The sequence below is a fragment of the Bos grunniens genome, chromosome 1 (assembly GCF_055505025.1).
Source record: "Bos grunniens cultivar Pamir isolate PY7600 chromosome 1, Bosgru_T2T1.0, whole genome shotgun sequence".
NCBI lineage: Eukaryota > Metazoa > Chordata > Mammalia > Artiodactyla > Bovidae > Bos > Bos grunniens.
The window spans coordinates 83,482,302-83,506,113 of record NC_141165.1 but is presented as its reverse complement, the minus strand read 5'-3'; the positions used below and the strand labels follow the sequence as shown (position 1 = coordinate 83,506,113).

At 34.1% G+C, this 23,812-nt stretch overlaps 1 protein-coding gene across 6 annotated transcripts in view; it reads right to left on the bottom strand.

The window, feature by feature from the left end:
• The window catches only part of OPA1 (OPA1 mitochondrial dynamin like GTPase), an 83,615-nt gene that overhangs the window by 44,282 nt on the left and 15,521 nt on the right, over positions 1 to 23,812 (bottom strand). For 3 of the 6 annotated variants that reach the window (XM_086320206.1, XM_086320217.1, XM_086320254.1), the window contains 15 exons: positions 21,725 to 21,835; positions 16,872 to 16,925; positions 13,916 to 14,020; positions 11,794 to 11,880; positions 11,062 to 11,175; positions 10,275 to 10,355; positions 10,074 to 10,148; positions 9,676 to 9,747; positions 9,494 to 9,593; positions 8,811 to 8,941; positions 5,861 to 5,933; positions 5,701 to 5,773; positions 4,456 to 4,571; positions 3,233 to 3,297; positions 2,399 to 2,475 (listed from right to left, as the gene is read on the bottom strand). In XM_086320206.1, coding sequence (XP_086176332.1) covers positions 2,399 to 2,475; positions 3,233 to 3,297; positions 4,456 to 4,571; positions 5,701 to 5,773; positions 5,861 to 5,933; positions 8,811 to 8,941; positions 9,494 to 9,593; positions 9,676 to 9,747; positions 10,074 to 10,148; positions 10,275 to 10,355; positions 11,062 to 11,175; positions 11,794 to 11,880; positions 13,916 to 14,020; positions 16,872 to 16,925; positions 21,725 to 21,835 — 1,334 coding nt within the window. Of the gene's footprint in view, positions 1 to 2,398; positions 2,476 to 3,232; positions 3,298 to 4,455; positions 4,572 to 5,700; positions 5,774 to 5,860; positions 5,934 to 8,810; positions 8,942 to 9,493; positions 9,594 to 9,675; positions 9,748 to 10,073; positions 10,149 to 10,274; positions 10,356 to 11,061; positions 11,176 to 11,793; positions 11,881 to 13,915; positions 14,021 to 16,871; positions 16,926 to 19,272; positions 21,836 to 23,812 lie in introns of those variants that run through there. The other 3 variants (XM_086320228.1, XM_086320239.1, XM_086320245.1) reach the window with 2 other exon arrangements.

The window sequence follows — 23,812 nt, the reverse complement described above, 5'->3', positions numbered from 1 at the left end:
TAAGTGTATTTCTATAAATCCAGCCAGTTATCCTTCTAAATAAGGATAATTATCTCCTGCTAGTGTACATAATCAGCTCCTAATGATCAAGTGATGTACACTATGTGAAAATGCTGAGAGTATGCTGCTGCTGCTAAGTCGCTTTAGTCGTGTCCAACTCTGTGCAACCCCACAGATGGCAGCCCACCAGGCTCCTCCATCCCTGGGATTCTCCAGGCAAGAATACTGGAGTGGGTTGCCATTTCCTTCTCCAATGCATAAAAGTGAAAAGTGAAAGCAAAGTGAATCATAAGTCAAATCTAAACTGCCAATAACTTTCTTAAAATATAACTGAAGTACAGTAGACAAAAAACTTGTAAGAGTGCTTCTGGATCACCAAATACAGATCAAATAGTCTTCTGACTCAAATAATAATAAACATTATAAAGGTGTATCCTAAAATGTCACATAAGACATTAAGTAGCAAAAAGATACTACCTAATACAACATAAACTATGTCACAAAAATAAAACATTTTGGGTGCAATGCAGTTGATATCAGTGTGGCACGAACAGCTAAGATTAGGACCTGCTATTTTGATCAATGTTTGTGTTAATCTATAGAGTCTGGGGAAAAAGAGGGGTGGTGATGAAAAGATCCAGCAACTCAAAGAATAAATCTCTAGCAACCAGATGTCCTAGTTTTCTCCTTGCTGGCTCAATAGGCAATCTGACAATATAGTTTTCTTGTGCCTCCACAATTCACTTCGCCACCCATGCGTTTATCTTCTCGGCTCACTTAAGTGTAGGTATACTTTGATTTCAAACTCCTCTGTCCAAACAAAACTAACCATTCCATTTGATGATGCCAGAAATTTACAAAGGCACATTTTTCTCCATAGTATTACAGTTATTATAGTTTTACAAATCACTTTTTTTGGTATATTATCCTCATACAATCTAGTAAGGTCAATAGTATTATTCATTCTGTATGTATATATGTATATGTTTACATGCAGACACACACATATCTATCTCTGGCAAACTTCCAAAGCTGGATGACTTACAGAAAAGCATTGCTGTTTAATTGCTAAGTCGCGTCTGACTTTTTTGCGACCCCGTGGACTATAGCCTGCCAGGCTCTTCTGTCCATGGGATTTCCCAGGTAAGAATACTGGAGTGGGTTGCCATTTCTTCTCTAGGGGATCTTCCCAACCCAAGGATGGAACTCGCATCTCCAATAAAGATAACAAATTTGTTGTGTATGTGTGTGTGTGCACTTTCCTGATGGCTCAGATTAATCAACAAATAGAGGTAAGATCAGAATTCTTTTTTGGATAACAAGATTAAAAATAGGCAAATTTTGATTAAGAGAGAAGAGAGATTTTACTTTAAAACCAAAATCAAATTTTGATTACTTTAAGAGATTACTGAGGAAGAAAGGGCACCAACATCGGGAAACTAGCACAGAATATAAACTTCAGGAACGGATACTACTGTCTGTGTTCAATTTTGATAATCTCCAACTGAGCATATAAAAGTTACAGAAAAAAATATTTATAATAAACGGCAGTAAAGACAGTTCTACTCTGAAGTTAAATTCTTAAAATACTACAGATTTAATTGTGAAGGTAATTTTTATATGTTATTTATTAATTAAAATACAGATTATAAAAACTTAAAGGATATTTATATATAGCTTGCTTGAGATACATTGACCCTAGTTTGGTTACAGTGCCATTCCAACATATTGACATAAAACATAAATTCAAGATGACAGTTGGCCTTAAGAGCAATTTGCATGAGTATTTTTCAAAAGAGTACACTTACTTGCTATTTTAAAAAAATCTCAAATAGGATTCATTTTCAAATGTGATTTGCACAAAACATATTAGACACATTACAAAAGCACCAGTGTTCTTATGTAGATATGAGAATTCTAAAATAATATACTCTTCTCCTTTTACAAATCAATTTTCTCTGTAGTTTTGTTCTTTATGTGTGACCAAACAAGAACAACTAGTTTTTGACAGACTGATAATTAGCTAAAGCATGATTTAACATAACTTTTACCTAAAAGACTTTACAGAAATCAAAATTATGTATTTTTTAAGTATAAGTAAGGAAAAACCTAAGATGAATTAAGATTTCAAAAGAGCAAGGAGAAAGCTATCTTTCAGAATATCTCTTCTCAGAGATATTTAATAAATACCTAATTCATTATAATTAAAATATTTAATTGGTTAGACTAAAATAGTGGTTTTATTTTATAAAAAGACATTTTTATGTTCTTGTCTGTTAGTACTAAGTGCTTGGGGGATGAGCCAAGGCTACAATAAATCACTGCCTTATCAATCTAAATTTTAGTATTCCATTATAATTCACATAGTAAAGTCTTTGAGAAAAGGTCAAATACTCACCAATGTTTTGGGGTAACCTGGCTCAGACTGATAACTTCATCGAGGATTTCATTTTTAGCTTTTTCAAATAGTTCATTCTAGGCAACATAGATACAAGTAAGTAAGATTTTCATAAGACAGTCAATTTGCCCTGCCATGATTTTCAGAGATAACTAAAAGGAAAGCCTGTGACAGGCTCCTGGCTGGGCTTAGGTCTGAAGTATCCATGACCTGCAAGTAATGCTCTTCTCTTCTAGACTCTTTTCAGGAATGCCAATAACCAGATAAGGACACAAAAACGGACACAAATGCCCACCTTATTCACTCAATTCTGAATGTAGCTTTTCATGTAACATTTGTTTAGGTAAGTTTTTCATGTAATGTTATGTGACAGCTGTCAACACATATTAATTTTAATATAGTAGTGACAGTATCTAATGCTATTTTACAACTGATGGCATTTTAAAATAAAGGAAAACCAATACTTAAGTCCTATTAACTTAGAATAGTTTAAAAGGTTAAAAAGCTGATGTATCATTTTTAAAAGTTTATATTATATAAACATGTTAATTTATGACCTTGAAAGAATAGTCTTCAACTTCTTAGAAAAAAATTTTTTAAATACTTGTTTGCATATGCTAGAATCCCTAATTGATTTTTAATATTATGTAATAAATGATTTAAATTATTGTAGAAGTGACAACTGTTCCTCCAAATGTATTCCTGTAACTCTAAAATTAGTAATCATGGTTAAAAACAATTTAGCTTACCAGATTTTACTCATTAACTTAAATTCTGTTAGAGCACAATATTAAATTAGATATACACAAAATCCATAAGGCACACAAACATTACCCGGTCAAGTTCTCGCAGGCGAGGATAGTTATTCTTCCACTCAGTTTCAAGGTTAAAACGTGTTGCTGAGGAAGAAGGAAAGATGCTCAGGTTTGAGGAATCTCCTTCGTTCCAGACACAGTGGTTAAAGGCTATCTCACATATCCGGTATATTAACTGAATTTCTGAATGTGCACTGATAGCTCCTGAGTACTCTGGGCTTTCCATGTCTGCTGCTGCTAAGTTGCTTCAGTTGTGTCCGACTCTGTGCGACCCCACAGATGGCAGCCCACCAGGCTCTTCCATCCCTGGGATTCTCCAGGCAAGAATACTGGAGTGGGTTGCCATTTCCTTCTCCAACGCACATATGCATGCTAAGTTGCTTCAGTCATGTCCAACTCTGTGCGACCCAATGGACAGCAGTCCACCAGGCTCCTCTGTCCATGGGATTCTCTAGGCAAGAATACTGGAGTGGTTTGCCATGTCCTTCTCCATCTCAATATCTCAGAATCTGCATTATTGAAACAGTTTTCCAAAGTAATCCTTTTGACTTTAGTTTTTCCATTTTCAATCCACAGATCACACAGCTGACACAATTTAGTACAGTTGCTAAGAGCACAGGACTCTGAAGTCAAGTCACCAACTCAACTCTGATTTTGAACTCCATTCAAATCCCAGGTCTATTTTCTGTTACTGTGTGATGCTGGGTGCATTATTATTCAGGCAAGTTATTCTCTGCCTCAGTCTGCTCTTTGGTAAAATGAGAATAATACAAGATTGCTGAGGGACTAATGGGCTAAATAGGTAGGATTTCCTACTGAGAAAACGGGAGGGTATACTCTTGCCAAATGAAACTATGGAAGCAAGCAAAACCATGCAAAAGGAAGGCCTGGAGTTCAGGAACCAGTACAATATACCTGAAAGTACACTGGCTGCTCTGCCTCCCAACACATTTCCTCTCATTCCTCTAACAAGGCGGAATCTGAGTTCTCTATAGTTTTCTAGGCTCTTTCTCTCAAACATTACTGCAAGCTTTCTGTTTAAACTCTGTAATGTGCTCCTAGCAATTGTTCCTCTGAAAGGAAAAATCCTGCTCTCATACAACTGAAGATTGGTATTTTTCCATTTCCCATATACTATTATAGTAAATGAACAAAAAGGAAGTCAAGAATCTGATGGATGCCTAAGTCTGTCAGGTAATAAAATACATAAATTTGAGAGCTTATTTTAAAAACCCAACATACCTTTGAAACTATCAGCCTGTTGTTCAACTGACTCTCGTACCATTTTCCAAAAGCAGTCTGATACAGCAAGGCTTAGATTTCTTGTAGTCACCTGGTGTGCCTTTAGCATGCTTGTCCTACAAAACAATAACCAGAGTTAAAGTACATTAAAGTGGCAGAAAGGACAATACTATCATCAAGTTTGAGAATGTGCTTGTTATAACCTAATGAGAACAACCACTTAATTGCTTTATACTAGGGCTGTCCAATGAACTTTCCACGATAAAGTAATCTATATCTGTGCTGTCCAATACAGCAGCTACTAGTCACATGGGTTACTGATGCCTTGAAATGTGTGGCTAGTGTGACTGAGAAACTTCAGTGTTCCTTTAATGTTAATCTGAATTCAAACAAGCACACAGGGTTAGTGACTACTGTAATGAATAGCTTAGTTATTGTTGTTGTTTAGTCACTAAGTAGTGTCCAGCTCTTTGAGACTTCATGTACTGGAGCCCACCAGGCTCCTCTGTCCACTGAATTCTGCAGGCAAGAATACTAGAGTGGGTTGCCATTTCCCTCTCCAGGGATTCTTCCTGACCCAGGGATTGAACCCACATCTCCTGCTTGGCATGCAGAATTCCTCACCACTGAGCCACCAGGCAAGCCCTAGCACAGTTCTACCCACATCCCAAAAGATAATTCTCAAGACTATGGGTGAAAGGTCTGCCTTGACTTACTATACTAATATACAGGAAAACACACTCTTCTAGCTCAAGACTCTCTACATGTTACAATGTTTTAAAATTCAGTTGCTCTTTAGCATTTCCTTTTTGCTTTTCTGTTAGTTTCTTATTTTGTTAACATCTGTCAGTATCTATTTAAGGATATCTCTTTGACACTGCCACCTCTCACTCCCAAGTTTCCCCAATACTCTGAGAAATCTGGATACGTATTTAAAAATAAGTGTTGATTTTTAAAAAATCACCTTGTAAGGGAAACAACTTAAGAGGCACTGGTGTTGTCCCTGGTGCCCATATGCCAAGGGGCAGTTGATTACAACACAATGTTTTGTACTATGTGATAAACTGCTCCCAACTGTGTCCCAGTAGTCTGAGGACTTGCTTACTAGATACAGATGACTGTTTGAGAATTCATCTCTGGAAAGTCAACGTTAAACTGACAGCTATAAGAGAAACTTTTAAATTGGAAACAGCTGAAGTTACTCCCTCACTATCAATTCTTTAAATATTTCAATAAGATACTTACTTTAGGAGTTTTGAATTCTGAAAAAATTCTTCTTCATAGTCTCTTATAGCTTCAATGCTTTCAGAGCTGTTTCCTATGGAAAGATGGTGGTAAAGTTCTCACTAAGTTCATTTTTATTATTTGAAAAAAACCAAAAAACTAATGATCCATCTTTGCATACCTTTTCCTGTTACAACAGCAAAATAACCTAGAGCTTTCATTGGGAAGAGTTTTCCTTCAATTATCTGCTGAATCTATTTTTAAAAGTAGGAAAAAATAAACATGACATGTGAGTTTACATAATTTCAAAGCATAATATGCTATTTAGAAAGCAAATTTAACAATGCTGTATATGTATATGTTTAGGTAAACGTATGTCTGTACAAGTGCTGAAATGTATTTCAAATGCTATTTGAGGGAAAAATAAAACACATTTAATTTTGTTATATTAAAAATGTATTATTAAACATAAGTATCAACATTAGAACTTGGAATGATGTACAGTGGCTTAGAGTCAGGCCTTAGTTTGAATTTCTGCTCTGTCACTAATTAGGTATGTGGCCTTAAGTAAGCTCCTTAACTTTTCATAATGGTAGTTGAAAAGAGTACATGATATTTAACACAGTGCCAGGCATGCAGATGCAATCAGTAAATGGTAGCTACTATTATTATTTCCCCAATATCTAAATTCTAACAAAGTTGGATGGTCTTTTTTAATTAATTCTGAAAAAAAAATTGGATCCATTGGTCCTTAACTCTTTTGGGTCAAATCTCTTTTTCTAAATGTAATAAAAACTGCAGACTCTGTCCCCAGAAAAACAAACATTTGCACAGATCTATCATTCACACATAATATAAAAGAATTCCTACTTTCAGAAACTCATTCAGATAAACATTGAGGTAAGAATCCCTCTTCTAAGTAACATTCTTAAGCTAATGCTAAATCTTTAGTGTAAAAAGAAAAGACTGATAGAAGCTTCAACTGTATTCAAAGGAAATACAAGCTCATTACCCTAAAGAAGAGAAGAAAATGAAAGAAAAGATGGGAAATGGGAAGGAAGCACAGAAGTTTGCTTCTACCTCATTTTCCCTTTTCCATATCAGGACCAATACTGCCATGGCAGGCCTTCTCCTTGAAAACAGGGCAAAGCTAAGGTCATGGAGACTGCAGGAAAGAGTTAACACAGCAGGCTGAGATTGCTGTCCTCAGAAAGGCCTGCTTGTCCTTGGCTGGCATCTGTGAACTTAACCGGTAAACAATCCCCTACATTGTTACAGAACTTTCCCTAAGTAACAGTGGCTTATTGTGCAATCAATGTGGTTTATGAACATCTGCTTTCCTTTGGGCGTCTGGAATTTTGGTATTTGTGGGTGCCTATGTGACCAGCCCTCAATAAAAACCTTAGGTGCTGAGTCTCTAGTTAGTACCTCGTTGGTGGAGGCTTAAGCATTTCTTGTGTGACTCTACTGGGAAAGGACTCCTGGAAAATTGAGCCTGGTTTCCTTCAGACATCATCTCTTGCATCTTCTTCTTAGGTATAAGTATGACTATGTACTGAGTCCTATGAGTCTTTCCAGACAATCAGTGAACCTAGGGGTGGTCTCTCTTGGGAATTCTTACCACAGAGGCATAGTCCCACAAATTTTCAGATTTGTGAGAAAAAGAGAAGTTCTAAACAGAAGCACAAGGGATGGCTATTTATATTTCAAGCTCTTGTTCTATGGGGGATGAGGTTATAATAATAACAATGGATGATAGCCACAATTTACGTAACACTCTCATGCTAAGCTCAACCACTTTACAACAAACATTTAACTCAATAAATCTTCATAACCTATGAGATGTGCTTGTGCTTAGCTGCTCAGGTGTATCAGACTCTCTATGACCCCACAGACTGCAGCCCGCCAGGCTCCTCTGTTCATGGGATTCTCCAGGAAAGAATATTAGAGTGGGTTGCCATTCCCTTCTCCAGGGGATCATCCCAACCCAGGGATGGAACTCAGGTCTCCTGTGCTGCAGAATTTTAGTACCATTAATATTTTCATTTCCAACAGGTGACAAAGCCTAAAGCACTGAAAAAGTGAAATAACTTACCCAGTGTTACATAGCAACAGCAGAGCAGATGGGAAACTAAGGCAATCTGGCTTAGTTTGTGCGCTTTCACCCACTTTTACATTATGCCTTCACAATTAAGAAGAGCGCATGCCCTAGTAAAACTTGCACACAATGGTACCTTGGAACAAAGTTCTTTCCTTGTTAAGGGAGGAGGAGAAAATGGACACGGAACACCATGCACAGATGTCATGTGTGTGTGTTTGTGTGTATGCTCAGGGGCTAAGTCGTCTGACTCTTTGTGACCTCATGGACTGTAGCCTACCAGGCTCCTCTTGTCCATGGAATTTTTCAGGCAAGATCCTTCTTCAGGGGATCTTCGCAACCTAGGAATTGAACCCGTGTCTCCTGCATTGGCAGGTGGATTCTTTTATCACTGAGCCACCAGGGAAGCTCATATAGAAGTCACAAGAATATCAGAAATGAAAATAACCCTAGAGATAAACTAGCCTAATAGACTGGATTGTGCTCTTCCTGGATGCAGAACAAATTAACAAGATTTGCCCAAGGACATGTAGCCAGCTGTTGGTAGAGCATGGATAAGAATGCTGAGCCTAGACACCCCATCCAATGCCTTCTTTATTATGAACATCTGCCACACGCTCTTTAATCAGTTAAGAAAGGTAATGTTTATCTGAATAAAAAATAAAAAAATTTAAAACAAAGAATAACATAAGTAATGTCCAGAAGGAATTTAAACCATCACTAGTTTTACACTAATTTATGAATATTAACTAATGTTAAAAAATACTGCAATGAGGTTAATGACTATGTCAGCCTACAAAATTTAGAGTAAGCAACATTAGTTTTAAGAATTTGAATCAAACTAGTTATAACTGTAGAATTACACTTAAACCTCAATTCTGCACTTACATAATTTACTATAATTTAACAATACTTTGCTTTTTTAATGAAAACCAAGAAAAATCCCATTACTACTTTTATTTCACAAGGAAATCTTTTTCCCCCCATTCAGTTTCTGTCATAACTAAAGCTTGCATAAAGAATTTGCCCTCACCCTGCTTGGACTAGTCACATTTTTCTCTGCCAGGTCTACTTTGGTCAAAACAAATATTGTCCTTCTTCCATGAGGATCCATTTGACTGACCAAGTCTGTAACAATGCTGCGTTCAGCATCCACAGATCCATCTGAAAATAAATTGAAAAATGACACTGTAATGGCTACAAAGTGGGTTTTAAAAACTTCAAGAAGCTACATCTTGTGTCTAACACTATAGTAAAATCATCTTTCTTAATATTTTATCTTAGTTGTGAAAAGAAATTCTAGCCAATAAGAATTTCTATGATGCCTACACAGGGAAATTCATCAAAATATCACCAACCTCAATTCTACTTATAAAATGAACAGGAGGAGAAAATAAAACATTTGTTTTATATGTTTATGTAAAGTGAAGTTGCTCAGTCACGTCCAACTCTTTGTGACCCCATGGACTGTAGCCTACCAGGCTCCTCCATCCATAGGATTTTCCAGGCAAGAGAACTGGAGTGGGTTGCCATTTCCTTCTCCAAGGGATCTTCCTGACCCAGGGATCAAACCCGGGTCTTCCGTGTTATACGCAGACACTTTACCATCTGAGCCACCAGGGAAGCCCATGTTTATGTAACACATATGTAAAACAAACCTTCATTGCTAAATAAGGAAGAATACTAGTGCAATTAAAACCTTTCAATAAGATTTACCTTGAATACATAGTATGATGGCATTAGGGTTCTGCATGTAAGCTTTGCTGATACTGAAAATAGTTTCCTTTGTGTCAGGAGCCATCCCTGATGTCACAGTCTTGAAGAAAAAGGTTTTAAAGGTCATTATAAATGTCTGCCACAACAGAATAAGATAAGATACATGTTTTGTATACACTTACATTAATCACACCTGGTAGGTCAACAAGCACCATCCTCTGTAGTCCAGGACCTTTTACATTTAAGGATATGGTCTGTTCAGGGAAAAAAAAATCCAAAAGCCAAAAAACTAACTGAAAGACAGCTTGTTAGCAATTTTTTTGTTGACACATATCCTGAAAATTCTTTATCTCATTCATTTAGATATGTGGTTCAGAAAAAAAGTTATGCTTTTTCTGATCATGGGAATAATTATTTCATAAAACTTTCCCACAAAATGAAACATTCTTTGGAATATTAAAAAAAAAAAAAGACTATCTTCGAACTGCTTCAATCTAAATATCAATGCTAATATCATGATTTCAAACCATAAAATACTGGATTTCCATAAAACATGGTTGAAATGAATTGCAGGACTTACCTCAGGGCTAACAGTACAGCCTTCTTTCACATTTTTCCGCATTCGGAGTTCTATTTCACGTCTTAATGCGGCAAGCTATCAATGGAAAAACAACAAAATCCTAAGAAAACTGTCAGTTAAATATTCCATTTAGTTGTCTTTTATAAGTTTACACAGATTATAAAAAATTACACATATAAACCTCATACGAAACCTACTTACATCTTCCTCTTTAGTAAGATCAAACTCCCGAGAACTATCTTTAAATAAGGCCACGTGATGAGGGCCTTCACTCAGAGTCACCTGAAATTAACAGAAAATTGAGAAGACTGTATTTACAATTTCTATTAATTCCCACAGTACTTACATGGTTCCATTTCCCAGTCAATGTTGTACAAAGTACCAAGCACAAAACCATCAATCTCAAAACTTGAAAAACTAAAAGGAAATTTTGCATTGCACATCAATAGTAAATTTAGGTAACAATTCATTTCTTTAACATCTATTTACTGAGAGTTAAATGTTTCAGAGGTTGTAGGTGTTCTCCATCTCCACTCACTCCTTAGGTGATCTTATCCATTAGGGAGTTAACTACCACCTTTAGATGTTTGACTATGACTCCTCCATTTCCATCTCTAGTCCAGATCGCCCTCCAAACTTGCACATCCAGCTGCTGCTTTGTTAACATCCCAAAGGCAAGCCCCAAACTCCTGATCTTTGTTCTTGTCTGAAGGATGACTTCTACTAATTTCTACACTAGGAAAAATTTCAAATGCTACATATCAATTCTTTCGTCAAAATTCTTCATTTCAACACAATGGACAAACTTCGTTAAAGTGATTACTTCCCTGAAGAACTTCGTTTGGCCTACCTTTTTCTTTTAACTGAAATATGGTTAACAAACAATATTATGTTAGTTTTGGTGTACAAAACAGTGATTCAACATTTAAATACATTAGACAATGATCACCACAATAAGTCTATTGACCCAGAGGGCCTATTTTCTTACCTTAACTGGAGAACGTGTCATCATCTCCCCAGACCCTCTAGGAAATATTCGTGCCTGAGCAATCATTTCCAACACACTAGTTTTTCCAGCACTTTGATCTCCAACCACAACAACCTTACCACAAAATAAATACCACATATTCAAATTTTTTGATACGAACTTAAATTCAATACATTTGGAATGCTGCTGGGAATTAGTCTTTAAAAACTGTCCAGTTAAATGATTTTAAAATATCCAGAAAAAAAAAATGATAGTTTATACATGGATGTGTACTGAAAATAAACAGTAAAACATCAATTGGATCCATTATTTATAGCCAAATTTTTATTACTAATGCTAAACTACTAGTTTTAAAACCAGATTAACATTACTATTGCATAAATCTCTTCCATAGCTAGTTTACTCTTTATAAAGACATTTTCAATTCTGTGAGGTTATATTTCTCCTATGTACCTAATTTTATCTACCAAGCAGGAATTTTAATATCATAGACATCATGTATATATAATGCCAAATATCTGAAAGCCCTCCTTCATTATGCATAAATACAAGTAAACTAATGCACCAAAACAGTCAAACAACATTCAATGCTTGAGACATCACCTAGAACACATGAATATTATAGAGAAAATTTTGTCTTTGTCTATGTATACACACACACGCAACTTTTTAAAAAACTAATGTGCTTTTCTGCTAATGGGCAATTTCACTGTGTACTAATTTTTCACTTACCCTTGGCAGATGATCTTGTGTATTATAACTGGCATCATAATCAGACAGAACATCAAGAACTTCAGAATACATATCAATCAAAGATTTCTATAAAATTCAAAAAATCAATATTATAAAATACAGAAAACATTTTTAAAAACCCACAGATGTGTCAGGATAAAAAAGCTGGTAAATTCAAAGAGTTCCCATAATTATATTCTGAGTAAATGTAAAACAGTATAGAATAAAATTCCATAGCTTCTTATCCAATTTATTTCAAGAGACACTGATTTAACACAGTATGTTAATTCAGGATTTCCTAATCTTCCAATTAAACACTAAAAGAGGGAGGTTACTGTTTAACATTGAAGAGCTAGGGGCTTCCCTGGTGGTCCGGTGGCTAAGACTCCCAGCGTCCAATGCTAGGTGCCCTGGATGGATCCCAGAGCCGGGAACTAGGTCCCACACGCCTGCAACTAAGAATCTGCACACCACAACTAAATATCCTTCACGCTACAACTTAAGAACAACTAAGGATCCACATGATAAAACTAAGGACCCGGGGCAGACAAATAAATAAATATTAAAAAAAAAAAATACTGAAGAGCTAATATTAAGTGCCCAACAAAGAAAGACCATTAACACTCAATACCAGGTACCAACTGAAAGGAATGTTTGGTGTTTCCCTCTCAGAGAGGGAGAGAGAGACTGAAGAAAAGGTAAAGTAGAGAAAGAATCACCAAAATTATTGTTAAATCAGTAAGGACGAGTAGTGTATACTGATAACTGGGCAGACTAAAACATGAGAGCACCAGGAGCAGACATCCTGTATTGTTCTCTCAGTAAAACCAGGGTCAAACAAGTTTTCTGGAAAATAACAAACTTCAAGTATTTGAGGAATGACTGAACATATAAACAGGCCTGGGAAAAAGGCTACTACCAAGCATTTAATAATTAAAGGTAAGTTTTAATACCAAAGTAGGAACAAAATGAGGGCCTGAAGTTCCTTTCATCTCTAAACACCTACTAGTAATTAAAAGGAAAGCAACTATTATATTATCCCTTGGACCTAAAGATAAACAACAAACTTTTCAAATCTTCATTACTATTTCACTTAATGAGAGAAAATACAACTGCTCAGGTAAATTCTCAATATTTATTTACACTTGGATGTGACTTTTCCAACTGCCACATATTGGCTTATAAATAAAGTCATGATAGTATTATGCAGTTGTAATTTGGAGTCAGAACTACTAATACATGTTGGTTAAACCAGAACTGTATATCCTTGGACCTTGGCCACAAAATGCATGTGTCATGATTTATTGAAGTTTTGCTACATACACATTCTGTTTACTTATATGACATTTAAGTTAAAAAAAAAGAATTACTTCAATTTAATGTAGCACATACAGGTTGTTTAGTGGGGAATAATAATATTTAATTTACTGATAATGGTAATTATCAATGTGCTGATAACAATACCAGCATGTTTATTCAAAAATTCTTTAAAATGCCTAAGGAACCTTCCAGAAGAAAATGTTAACTATTGTAAAACTGAAGAAAATGGGCTCTTCATGCAGTAGCACTACAAGTAAGGCAATAAAGAGGACATATGTAATTTTCTATTAACTTACTGATTTTACAGCTGCAGAAATGAAGTAAGCCTAGAAGTAAAGTGTTAGTCACTCAGTCGTGTCCAGCTCTCTGCAACCCCACGGGCTATAGCCTGCCAGGCTCCTCTCTCCATGGAGTTCTCCAGACAAGAATATTGGAGTGGGTTGTCATTCCCTTCTCCAGGGGATCTTCCCCACCCAGGGATTGAACCCAGGTCTCCTGCATTGCAGGCAGATTCTTTACCACCTGAGCCACTAGGGAAGTTTAATATTTCATAAAAAAATAAATTGATTCACTGATTCACAAGTATGAAGAATTTATGGATCTAATAAAAAAACAAATGTTCGGAGACTATAATCTACAAAGTCTTTAACAAAAGACGAGACCTCCCTTTCCCCCAAGGGCATAAGATTAGAAAGAAAAGGATGATAGAACCCTTTGCAGTTCCTTAAAAACTGGTATTGATGAAGACACAATGTGAAGTGGCAGTTTTGAGAGCTAACAAGTTAAGACACACTTAAAATACCTTAAGCTTTCTATGATGGATGCCTTTGTCATCTTTCTGTAATACTAATTTTCTCAATTCTTTGTTCTCCTTTTCTAGCCGTTCCAAGATTCTCTGGTACTTTAACTGCAACACAGTAATACAAGTAACTTCATAAGAAACCAATCGGTTAAAAAATAACATTAAGTATAAATTAAAATCTTCCTTGATCCTGAAGCACTTAAAATTAATTATTTTATTTAAAAGTTAACTATGAAAATGTTGAACAAAATAATGATGAATATTATCTCAAACAATGAACTTCATAGTTTTCTGTTATAATTGGCATCTTATTGGAAAATTATTTGCTGTTTATGTTGAAGAAATTAATAAAAATACTAAAAATAAAAGGAGTTGAAAAGGCAAGCTCTTAAGTATACTCTATGAAGCACTATTTCCTGCATCAAAATTTTAAATCTTCAGTTAAGGCACATTTGACAAAAATTCAAATTTTGTTTATGCCCCTATATTATTTTATTAAAAAGGTATAAAATAAAAATAGCTAACGGTACCTGACCATGCGTTACATGACAGGCCCTTTACTCAGTGTTTCACCTGTATTAACTCCTTTAAGGCTTCATGTGAGGCCAAGGTTATACAGGTTAGGAATCAGAGGTTAGAGATGCTTAGGAGCCTATCCAAGGTCACATAGTTTTGAATATAGGTCTGAGTTGAGGGCCCAAACTCTTTTAAGTTTTGGTAAGCTTCTATGACCAGAGATTACACATTATAATTTTTAAAATACTGACATAAGAATAATTTAAAAGACTAATATGTTTATACAAGCTTTTTTGTCAAATTAGATGCTTGGCTACACCAATAAATGTGATCCTTTTCTAACTGGTCTGTTTATACTCGATTATTTCTTCTATAAACATTAACCAAGTTCAGAAAATTATTAAGAATTACTCTTTCTTACAACCAACTGGATTTTTTAAAATTTTATTTTCAATTGGAGGACAATTACTTTACAATATTGTGTTGGTTTCTGCCATACGTCAACATGAATCAGTGACTGGTATACACATATCCCCTCCCTCCACAACCTCCCTCCCCATCCCACCAACTGGATGTTTTTGTCCAACTTTACAGTAACATGTCTTTTGTTAATGGAAAGAAAGAAATGGAAAATTTTTCTTGGAAAATATGTTAGGCTGTTACAATCTTCCAAGCACAAAGTAAATAACAAGAGATCATGGCTTTATCCTCAGAGAATGTCCAACTTAAGATAAATTTAAGAAATTATATAGTATGAGACAGGTAGAACTATAGGCTGGTTTATATTATAAATATATTTTTACAGAACTTGTTCATTTATATTCAGTAATAGTACACACAACAAACTTCTGGTAGTTATCTAAGAATTAGACCTATGCTGTCTAATACAGATGGTAGCCACTGGCCACATATGGATAATTAGCACTTGAAATGTGGCAAGTCTGCACTAAGGTGTGTGTTAAGAATAAAATACACATCAGATTTCTATAATTCAGTAAAAATACACAAATACCACATTAATATTTTTATACTAACTAGATCTATAACTATTTTAGATCTACTTTGTTAAATATATTATTAACATTAAAATTTTACCTATTTCTTTTTACCCTTATTTTAATGCAAAAATTTTAAAGTACATATAGCTTGCATTTTATTTCAACTGGACACTATTAATATAGGTAATGTCATTATTATATCATGAATTCTCCATAAAGTACTTTCATCAATGCCTAGCACCTTCCAACAAATAGAAAGATTGATATCAATAGGTATATATAACGGTGGTAGGATTTCTACTGGTTCACTTGGTAAATACCGAATCAAATATGGGGTCTACATTTTCTGGGACTGGAAACACTCTTTAGTATATGTCAATCTGCAGGCTTCCTACAGAGATGTGCTATGGGCCATCATGCAAAATTCTAGGCCAATAATTCTCAAACTTAAGAACTCATCAACATCACTTGAGGGTTTTTAAGAACAAAGACTGCTAAGTTCCACATCCAGAGTTTCTGTTTCAGTGCATTTGGGACTGCATTTCCAACAAGTTCCCAAAGAGTATTACTGATGCTAATTCTCCAGAGATCACATTCTGAGGCCAGTGATTCTTAATCTCTGGCTGCAGACTATAATCACCCAGCTGTGAAGCCATGACAATATTAGGGTTGTTCAGAGCACACTTGATTCTAACATATAGTTGAGTATATGAATCAATACATAGATATTAAGAAAACCTGAGATTCAACATACACTGGTTCCTAATTTCATTTAAATTGCTTTGTCGTACTTTTCTCTAAAAAGAGACCTGATGAGTCTTTTTAATTTAAACGGAATTACCACATATCATTGTATCTATAGAGAATAATTAATGATAGAGTGGATAACGTGGCAATTTTTCAGGAGAATGTTCTCTACTCGATTACATTGCACAGAACAAGTCTTTAAAATAATAATTGTATCATCAACTATAAGAGAATAACTCTTTAGTGTCAGAAATATTAATACCTTTGGAAAGATTATTATCTGATTGGGTTTGGACTTTAGAGAACTGTGATAGATTTCACTCCAATTTCTTTTAACTGTTCCTCTAATTAGCCAATTAATGTAAAAATACAAGCACAGGTTTATACAAGAACAAGTCACTTTCCCCAGTCTTTTCTGCCATAGTCTTCCTCTAAAATTAAAAGCATATGATTCACTCAACAATAGGTTTTACACATAAATGAGTTAATTAAACTTATCAAGTTCCTTCATTATTCCTTATTTCTCAATTAGCTTTTGCATTTGTGGGGGCATCTATTGATAATAATAAGGTTCTATCATTAAATCACTACAAACTTTGCTCAGTTAAAAAGATAAATTCCCACATCACCAAATTTAGAGTATAAGACAAACTCTTTGGTTCTTTTTACCTGACTATGAATTATATTAGTATTACCTGAGTATGCAGAAGCTCTTCTTGAAGTTGGTCAATTTTCTCTTTGTCTGACACCTAAATATTTAAAATAAAAATTTTTTGAGTAGAATTATGTTTATATAGAATATACAGTAAGTTAACTTTTTAAATAAACCATTTTTAACAGTAAAAACTATACACTTTACATGGATATTTAATAAAAGGAAATTTTAAATCAAATGCTTATTTTAAAAAGTAATCTTATTCATCAACAAAAACAGCTCAGGAAAAGTTTATATAAATGAAAACCTTAAAAAGAAATCATCTTCTTATTGCCGTTCTAGTCATTTCTTATGACTGGCTTGTTAGAAAAATAGATCAACACATACATTTACTAGGTCCTTGACAGGTTGTTTTGTACTCAAGCACAGGGACTTGGATGCTTGAGAAATAAGGCACTGAAATCCTCACAATAATGTTTTCAGAAGTCAGACGCGTTATAATGTACAGCTACTGAAAAAATTTATTGGTCATAGTTTATCTTTTAAGCAAACACTTATCCATTTTCATTCCATAAGTAGGAAAGTGTTTAATATATGCAAAGAACAATTGCATTTTCAGAGCTTTAAGTGGAGCCAGATGCTTGCTTTTTAAATTTAGTTCCACTGCAAGATCTTCTAACCCATAATAAAGCGAATGCATCAGAGGCAGTGAAGTTGAGTAAAGCAAACAAAATTGATTTGAAAATAAAACAAAAGTAGGATAAAATCCACAGGTATTAGGGAAACTACTTCTAATTATTAGTAATGCTAATAGTTCTAAGATAAGATATTTAAAATAAAGAACTTTATTCTACGACAAGCTTTAAAGTAATCACAATTCTAAATATAAAACACAATAATCAATTGCAATTAAAATGATGTCATTTATGACAAATCTATATAACTGCTTTGACTCCTTAGTGAGATACCAAAGTTGCCATTCTCAATCTTAAAATAATTATCTAATTTCTGTACTCAAAATTTTTAAACATGATTTTATTCCATAGGAGACAAAAATCAAGTTAAAACTCAGGTAAATCTTTATTCATCCTGATTTCACTGGCTGCTTAAGCAGCCAAGACCTCATGGTAGCAAATACACATGAAAATATTCTAAATGATTTGCTTATTGAAGTGGACATTAATAACTCTTATCCATGCAATAAAATGTTATTTTGAGATTTTAATTCCTGTTTCCAAATGCTTTCTCAAAATTCCCCTCAAACTTCTTTTAAATAAAAATGACAATACTTGCTAGAAATGATAGGTACATAATCCACAATTGCTTTTTCCTAAAAAGCCTATGTCTAAAAATTTCAAATTTTATTTTGCAAATGAGAAAAATGCAACATAAAACAAACTTTGTATTACTGCTTCTCACTCCAGTACAGCAAGCAGCAACTTGTGGATAGAAGCATTTTTCATGTGACTATGTGTTTGTGTAAAATGGACAAGAATTATTAATCATCTCCTAAAATGTGACAAAACAAGCATGTTGAGGAGCCCACAACCCAAAGAACAAAATCCTGAAGGCCAATGAAGAAATTAATTCCATATTTTGATCATATGGCATGACATCACACTGTAATAATGTGATCACAAAAATTGTTATGCAGATTATAATCCCAATTCATCTGGAAAGTTACTCTGATTTACTGTTCCATTAAATATTCATCCAACTGAAGTTAAAGTAGTATGAAATATATAAACAGCATTAGTATAGGATGTGAATACTTAATGATATCATGCAATATAATCTAAGTTACAGTAGAAAATCCAACATATCTCTACAACTGGGGCAATAATTAAGAAAGCAATATAATTACACAAAACAGAATGTTTATACAAGCCAAGGACTATAAAGGACTAACCTTGACAATTTGGTAAAATAAAAAAGATATATAAAGAATTAAAATGATATAAGGTTATTAAAATATTACAAACACAATTTTTATGCTAATATTAGTATTTAGTAACAACTTTTTAGGAGTATTTAAATTTATCATGTGCCCTTCTGGTGTGACTGTTAGGAATAACTCATGCATAGTTTCAACAATACACTTCCTATCTGCTTAACATTAAATTAAAAGGTTAATACTATATTATATAAAAGACAAGTTGATGATGAGTCAAGAATTAGATCTAAGATTTTACAGGAAACAAGATTAAAACCTTTAGGTTCACAAAATAAATCTTAAAGATTAGTGATAAGATACTTTGACATATTTTGAGAGAATAATACATGCTATTGTTAGTCTATCACTTATTTGAAGTCTTAACTAGCAACCTGGGATATATTTTATTTTGATGCACTTTACTAGTAAAATTCAGCTACTTACAGTAAGTCCTTGTCCTATTGTTTAATATATTTAGTTTTTATTATGAAATTAGTTCAAAACTCACCCTGACAGAAATGGGTATCAATAGTCTTGAAACCAGAGCTTTCCTACAATTCCAGGGCTGTAAAACTGATGGAGAAAGAGCGGAACCCTCTGCAGAAACAAGCTAAAGCTGAAAAAGAAAAACCTTTACTAGCTCCTAACAAAACCAAGCCTGATTTTTAAATTTTAAGCATTTCTTCCTACTAAGCAATTGTAGCCATTCTGAAATATGGAGTATAAGACTCACAAAAGTTTCTATGTATGCGTACATACATTCATAGGAGGCAAATCTACCAATGGCAGTTTTAATCTACTATCTCTGCATGAGCTGCTCTGCTTGGATGATACAGGGAAAATCTACTAGCTGCTACCAATAAGATATAAATAGGGACTTCCCTGGAGGTCCAGCAGTTATGATCCTTGGAGAGGGTGCGGGTTTGATCCCTGGTCAGGGAGCTAAGATCTCACATGCTGTACAGTATTACAAAAAAAAAAAAAGCATTAAAAAAAAAAAGAAGGCCTACTAATATTTACAATATGTAGTAGGAAAGAAGCATCAAAAAATGACAAAAAGTAGCTGCGGTTTTGTACCTCAAGTAAACCTCAAATGCCTGGAAAGATAGAAGTCTCATCAAATTAGCACTTTGGTCATTATGACAATGTAAGGCTGAAGTCACCAGTGTAACTATAAGGGGAAAGGAGGGAAGATACAGTAAGGAAATCATCTTTAAGGACAGTGAAAGAATGATACTATTATAGAGGTGCACAAATTGTTTTTCGTCTCATTAACTTTCACACAAGGTAAGTGGGCAGGAACAAGCCCTGTTTTGTGCCCTTCTAAGTACATCTTAATAAACAAAACAGACAGAGGTACAGCCCTGTCAGTAGCTCTTTCACAAACATGGAGAGTGAGGAATAAAAGGGTTATATATGGATAATCCAATGACTATTAGGAAGAGGAAGGATAACTCTAGGTCTGAAAAAAGGCCCCAAATGAACACTAACCCTTGGCAGTGTAGAAAATAACAGTATTCACTATTGCTTTCATTTAAATTGTCAGATTCAATAGGATATTTATAATCTTAAACTGTATCTTAGAATCTTAAAATAGCAGATCTATGGGGCTCACTGTAAATTATTTTACCATTAAGAAAAAAACAAGATCTACTGGTCTTGAAAACAAGAGCTATATTCATATTTCTAACTAACACACCAAAACATAACAGTTTCTTTCCCTCTTTTTTGTAATGAAGTTAAGGACAGAAGCTTAGCCTGAGCATCCAACTTGTTAGTATATTTAAGTGGTACTCTGAACAGCATGAGGAACAGAGAATGCTAAAGCACCATTTACACTAAGTCCTCCTGTGATTTAACACAAGTAGGAAAATAATTTGTTTTCTATTTCCACCTATATTATTCATTTACTGAAAGCTAAATGACATATAGCAGTTGATTTCACAGCCATGGAATTGAGAAAAGCCAGGAAGCGACTCTGAAAAAATAAACTATGATTAGTACTGTACTAACCACCACCGAACGACAGGGTTAGCCAGCAGGATCATTTCACTAATTATCTGTAGTATTGGTTGATTTCAATATCAGAATGTACAGGAAACTAATTATATGACTGGATCATTTTTCTTAAGATTTGTACCTAACTGTAAAACTTTTCTAATATATGTAACTAGCTGATGTCAAGATTTTACAATAAAATTTTAAAAATCATTTTAAACACTTCATTTGACTCTAGTCTCTTTAGGACATTAAACTGTGGATCTACATTATAGGATCATCTAAAGCCAAAAGCATTACTTTTAAGGATTTCTTGGTGATAAGCAAATATTTGTACAGTGTTACACTGAGTTTTATTAGAATCTGTCCTTTAGTGACTAGAATTATATCAAATTTCCAATGTTCAATTTTTCAGTGGACAAGGTGAAAATCTGTGCTGACTTTGTTAATAAATGTCAAAAGTCTTATTACAAGTTAATAAAAGTATTTAAGAATAACTGTCCGAAAGTTAAGTCAAAATAGTTTTCTTTTGTAGGAAAAAGAATTCTCTGCTGAATCATTTTAACTAAAACAAAACCCTTTCATTCTTTAATTTAACATGGTCATTCACAGGAACCCTTTTCATTTTAGAAGTGAAAACTTAAGAGAATAGACAAGTTGGCCACAGATTTAGGGTAACTCAATAACTGGGCCAAGTAAACCACAATTCACAATTATCTAAGTACAAGTCCATGAACCCTCACAGATAATCTAGTTTTCAGAAAATAAACTACTATGTTTAATATTTTGGGTTTGTTTGCATACTCCAGAAAGTTGCATATCTGTATTATCTTTCATATTTTTATCTTGTCAAAACTAATTTCTCATAATTCTAGTCCATGAATGGATTAAGGTGACATGATATTGGCAGAAATGGCTGATTAGTGTAAACAAATCAGTAGCCCCCTTAAACCATCCATCACCTTGCGCTTCTGTTGGGCATAGCTCGTGCTATACTGGCCAGCAGCTCTGCGTGCTTCCTCTTCATGCTCTTGAATTTGCTGTTGTAAGAGAATGAGCTCACCAAGCAGACCCTGCCATGAGTTTACAGCCAGGAGAAGAGGAAAATTGGGGAGGAGAACAATGTTAAACCAAAGGGTACAAAAAAGGAACAGATGTAAGTTAGAGAGGAATGGATAGCTTGTAACAAAAATGGAAACTCAGTTATGTACCTTTAGAGCCACTATATAACTGGGCTCTGTACCACATTTCCACTTTTCCCCTCAGTAAAATTATGTCTCAAATATAAAACACCATAGTCTAAAAAGTGAAAAGGAAAATGCAGTAAGTGACTGTTTGGTGAATAAAATGAGCCAGATATAATACCAACATACAGTAAAACCTAGACTAACTGGAATGCTCAAGGAAGGTGGCACTACAGTTAACTAAATGAGTACCAGGAACACTGAGAAAACAGATACTGTGACCCGTATTTTTGAACTGCCAATATGAACCAGTGTTATGTTCCCGACTTGATACATAGGGGGCAAAAAAAACCCAAACTGATTTTTCAAGCGTTGATATGCGGTCCTGAATCTAATTCTCAACTGTTAAAGTTTCTTAAGACTAAATGGAGAATATATAATAGCTTAATTACGTATTAAATCATTATTTTTAAGTAAGTATTTTTCCTTGATATCTAATGTCTTCAAGTAAAGATCCCTTAAGGAACTTCCCTGGTGGTCTAGTGGTTAAGACTCTGCCTGCTTCTATTGCAGGGGGCGTGGGTTCAATCCCTGGTCCAGGAACTAAGATTTCTGCAAGCTATGTGGCATGGCCAAAAAGTAAATAAATCAATAAATATCCCTGAAAACTTAGTTTTGAGCATCAAGTTAATCAAGGTTTTACATTAATTCAAAATTTTACATGCCTAAACACATAATCTTATTTGATTAAAATTTAAGAGTTTTTTTAATTAAAAAATGTTTGAGGTATTGTTTTAGTTTTATACAACAACAAATTAAGAAGTGTGACTGAATTTTCACTTTTTATGAGCTGTTCTAACATTAAGTAAAAACAGCCTCTGAGAATATAACCAAGGGTACATTAATTACTAAAGCACAAGTTCCATTAAAGAACATAATTAAAATATGGAGATAATACAGTTGCTGCAAAAACAAAAAAGAAAAAAAACTCAGTTTGGACCTATGTACAAAGTAATCACTATTTCTATGCTAAAATCTCATTCCATTTATAATAATGAAATGTTCATCTAATGCAGTGCATTCACTTGTGGAATGAAACTAAAATACATGTCATTTTCTATACAGTGTTTTTAATTGCTGGTCTATTAGATAATCAACCTCAAGAAATGTAGGAGAAGTAACAACTGGGAATTGACAATGCTATGAACCTTGTATTTTCTCAATTAGAAACCCTTAAAAGGTAAAGTTGCAATGAAGTCACCCTTTAATCTTCATAAGAATAGTTTACCTGGGAGAACAATGGGCTCAATTTTTACCAAGTCATAAAAATTAAAAGTTAGGAAAATTAACACTCATTAAAATAATCTAAGTTAGGAGTTTCAAACAGCCTCAGAGCTTTATAAACAACTGCCAAAAATATTTTATTTTCTTTAATATAATCATAAAGCTTCTTAAAATGAAATACTAATTAATGTTACATTTACATTTTAATTAGCAGACTCACCCGGAAGCTTAATAAGTTAGTTTATATAATCCAAACATTTATATAAATAAAAAAGTTTAGCAGAAAAGAAATAAATACAAAAAGAAAAGCTGTATTATAGTACAGCACTTTAAGGGAAATATTAAACAATTAGGGGAATTTTTACCTTGATTCTTAGGTTTAATACATTAAGATGTACCAATATAATGAAACTGGTTGACTTACTATAAATCAAAGGATGAAACTAGTTGATATTTCTGCATGACAAGTAAGAGAACGTCAAAGTGGCAAGTAACATAACTGAAATTTCGACATCTGTTTCCAAATTCAATAGTATAAAATATACTTATAAAAAACTGCAGTTCTCTTTTAGATATATTCTT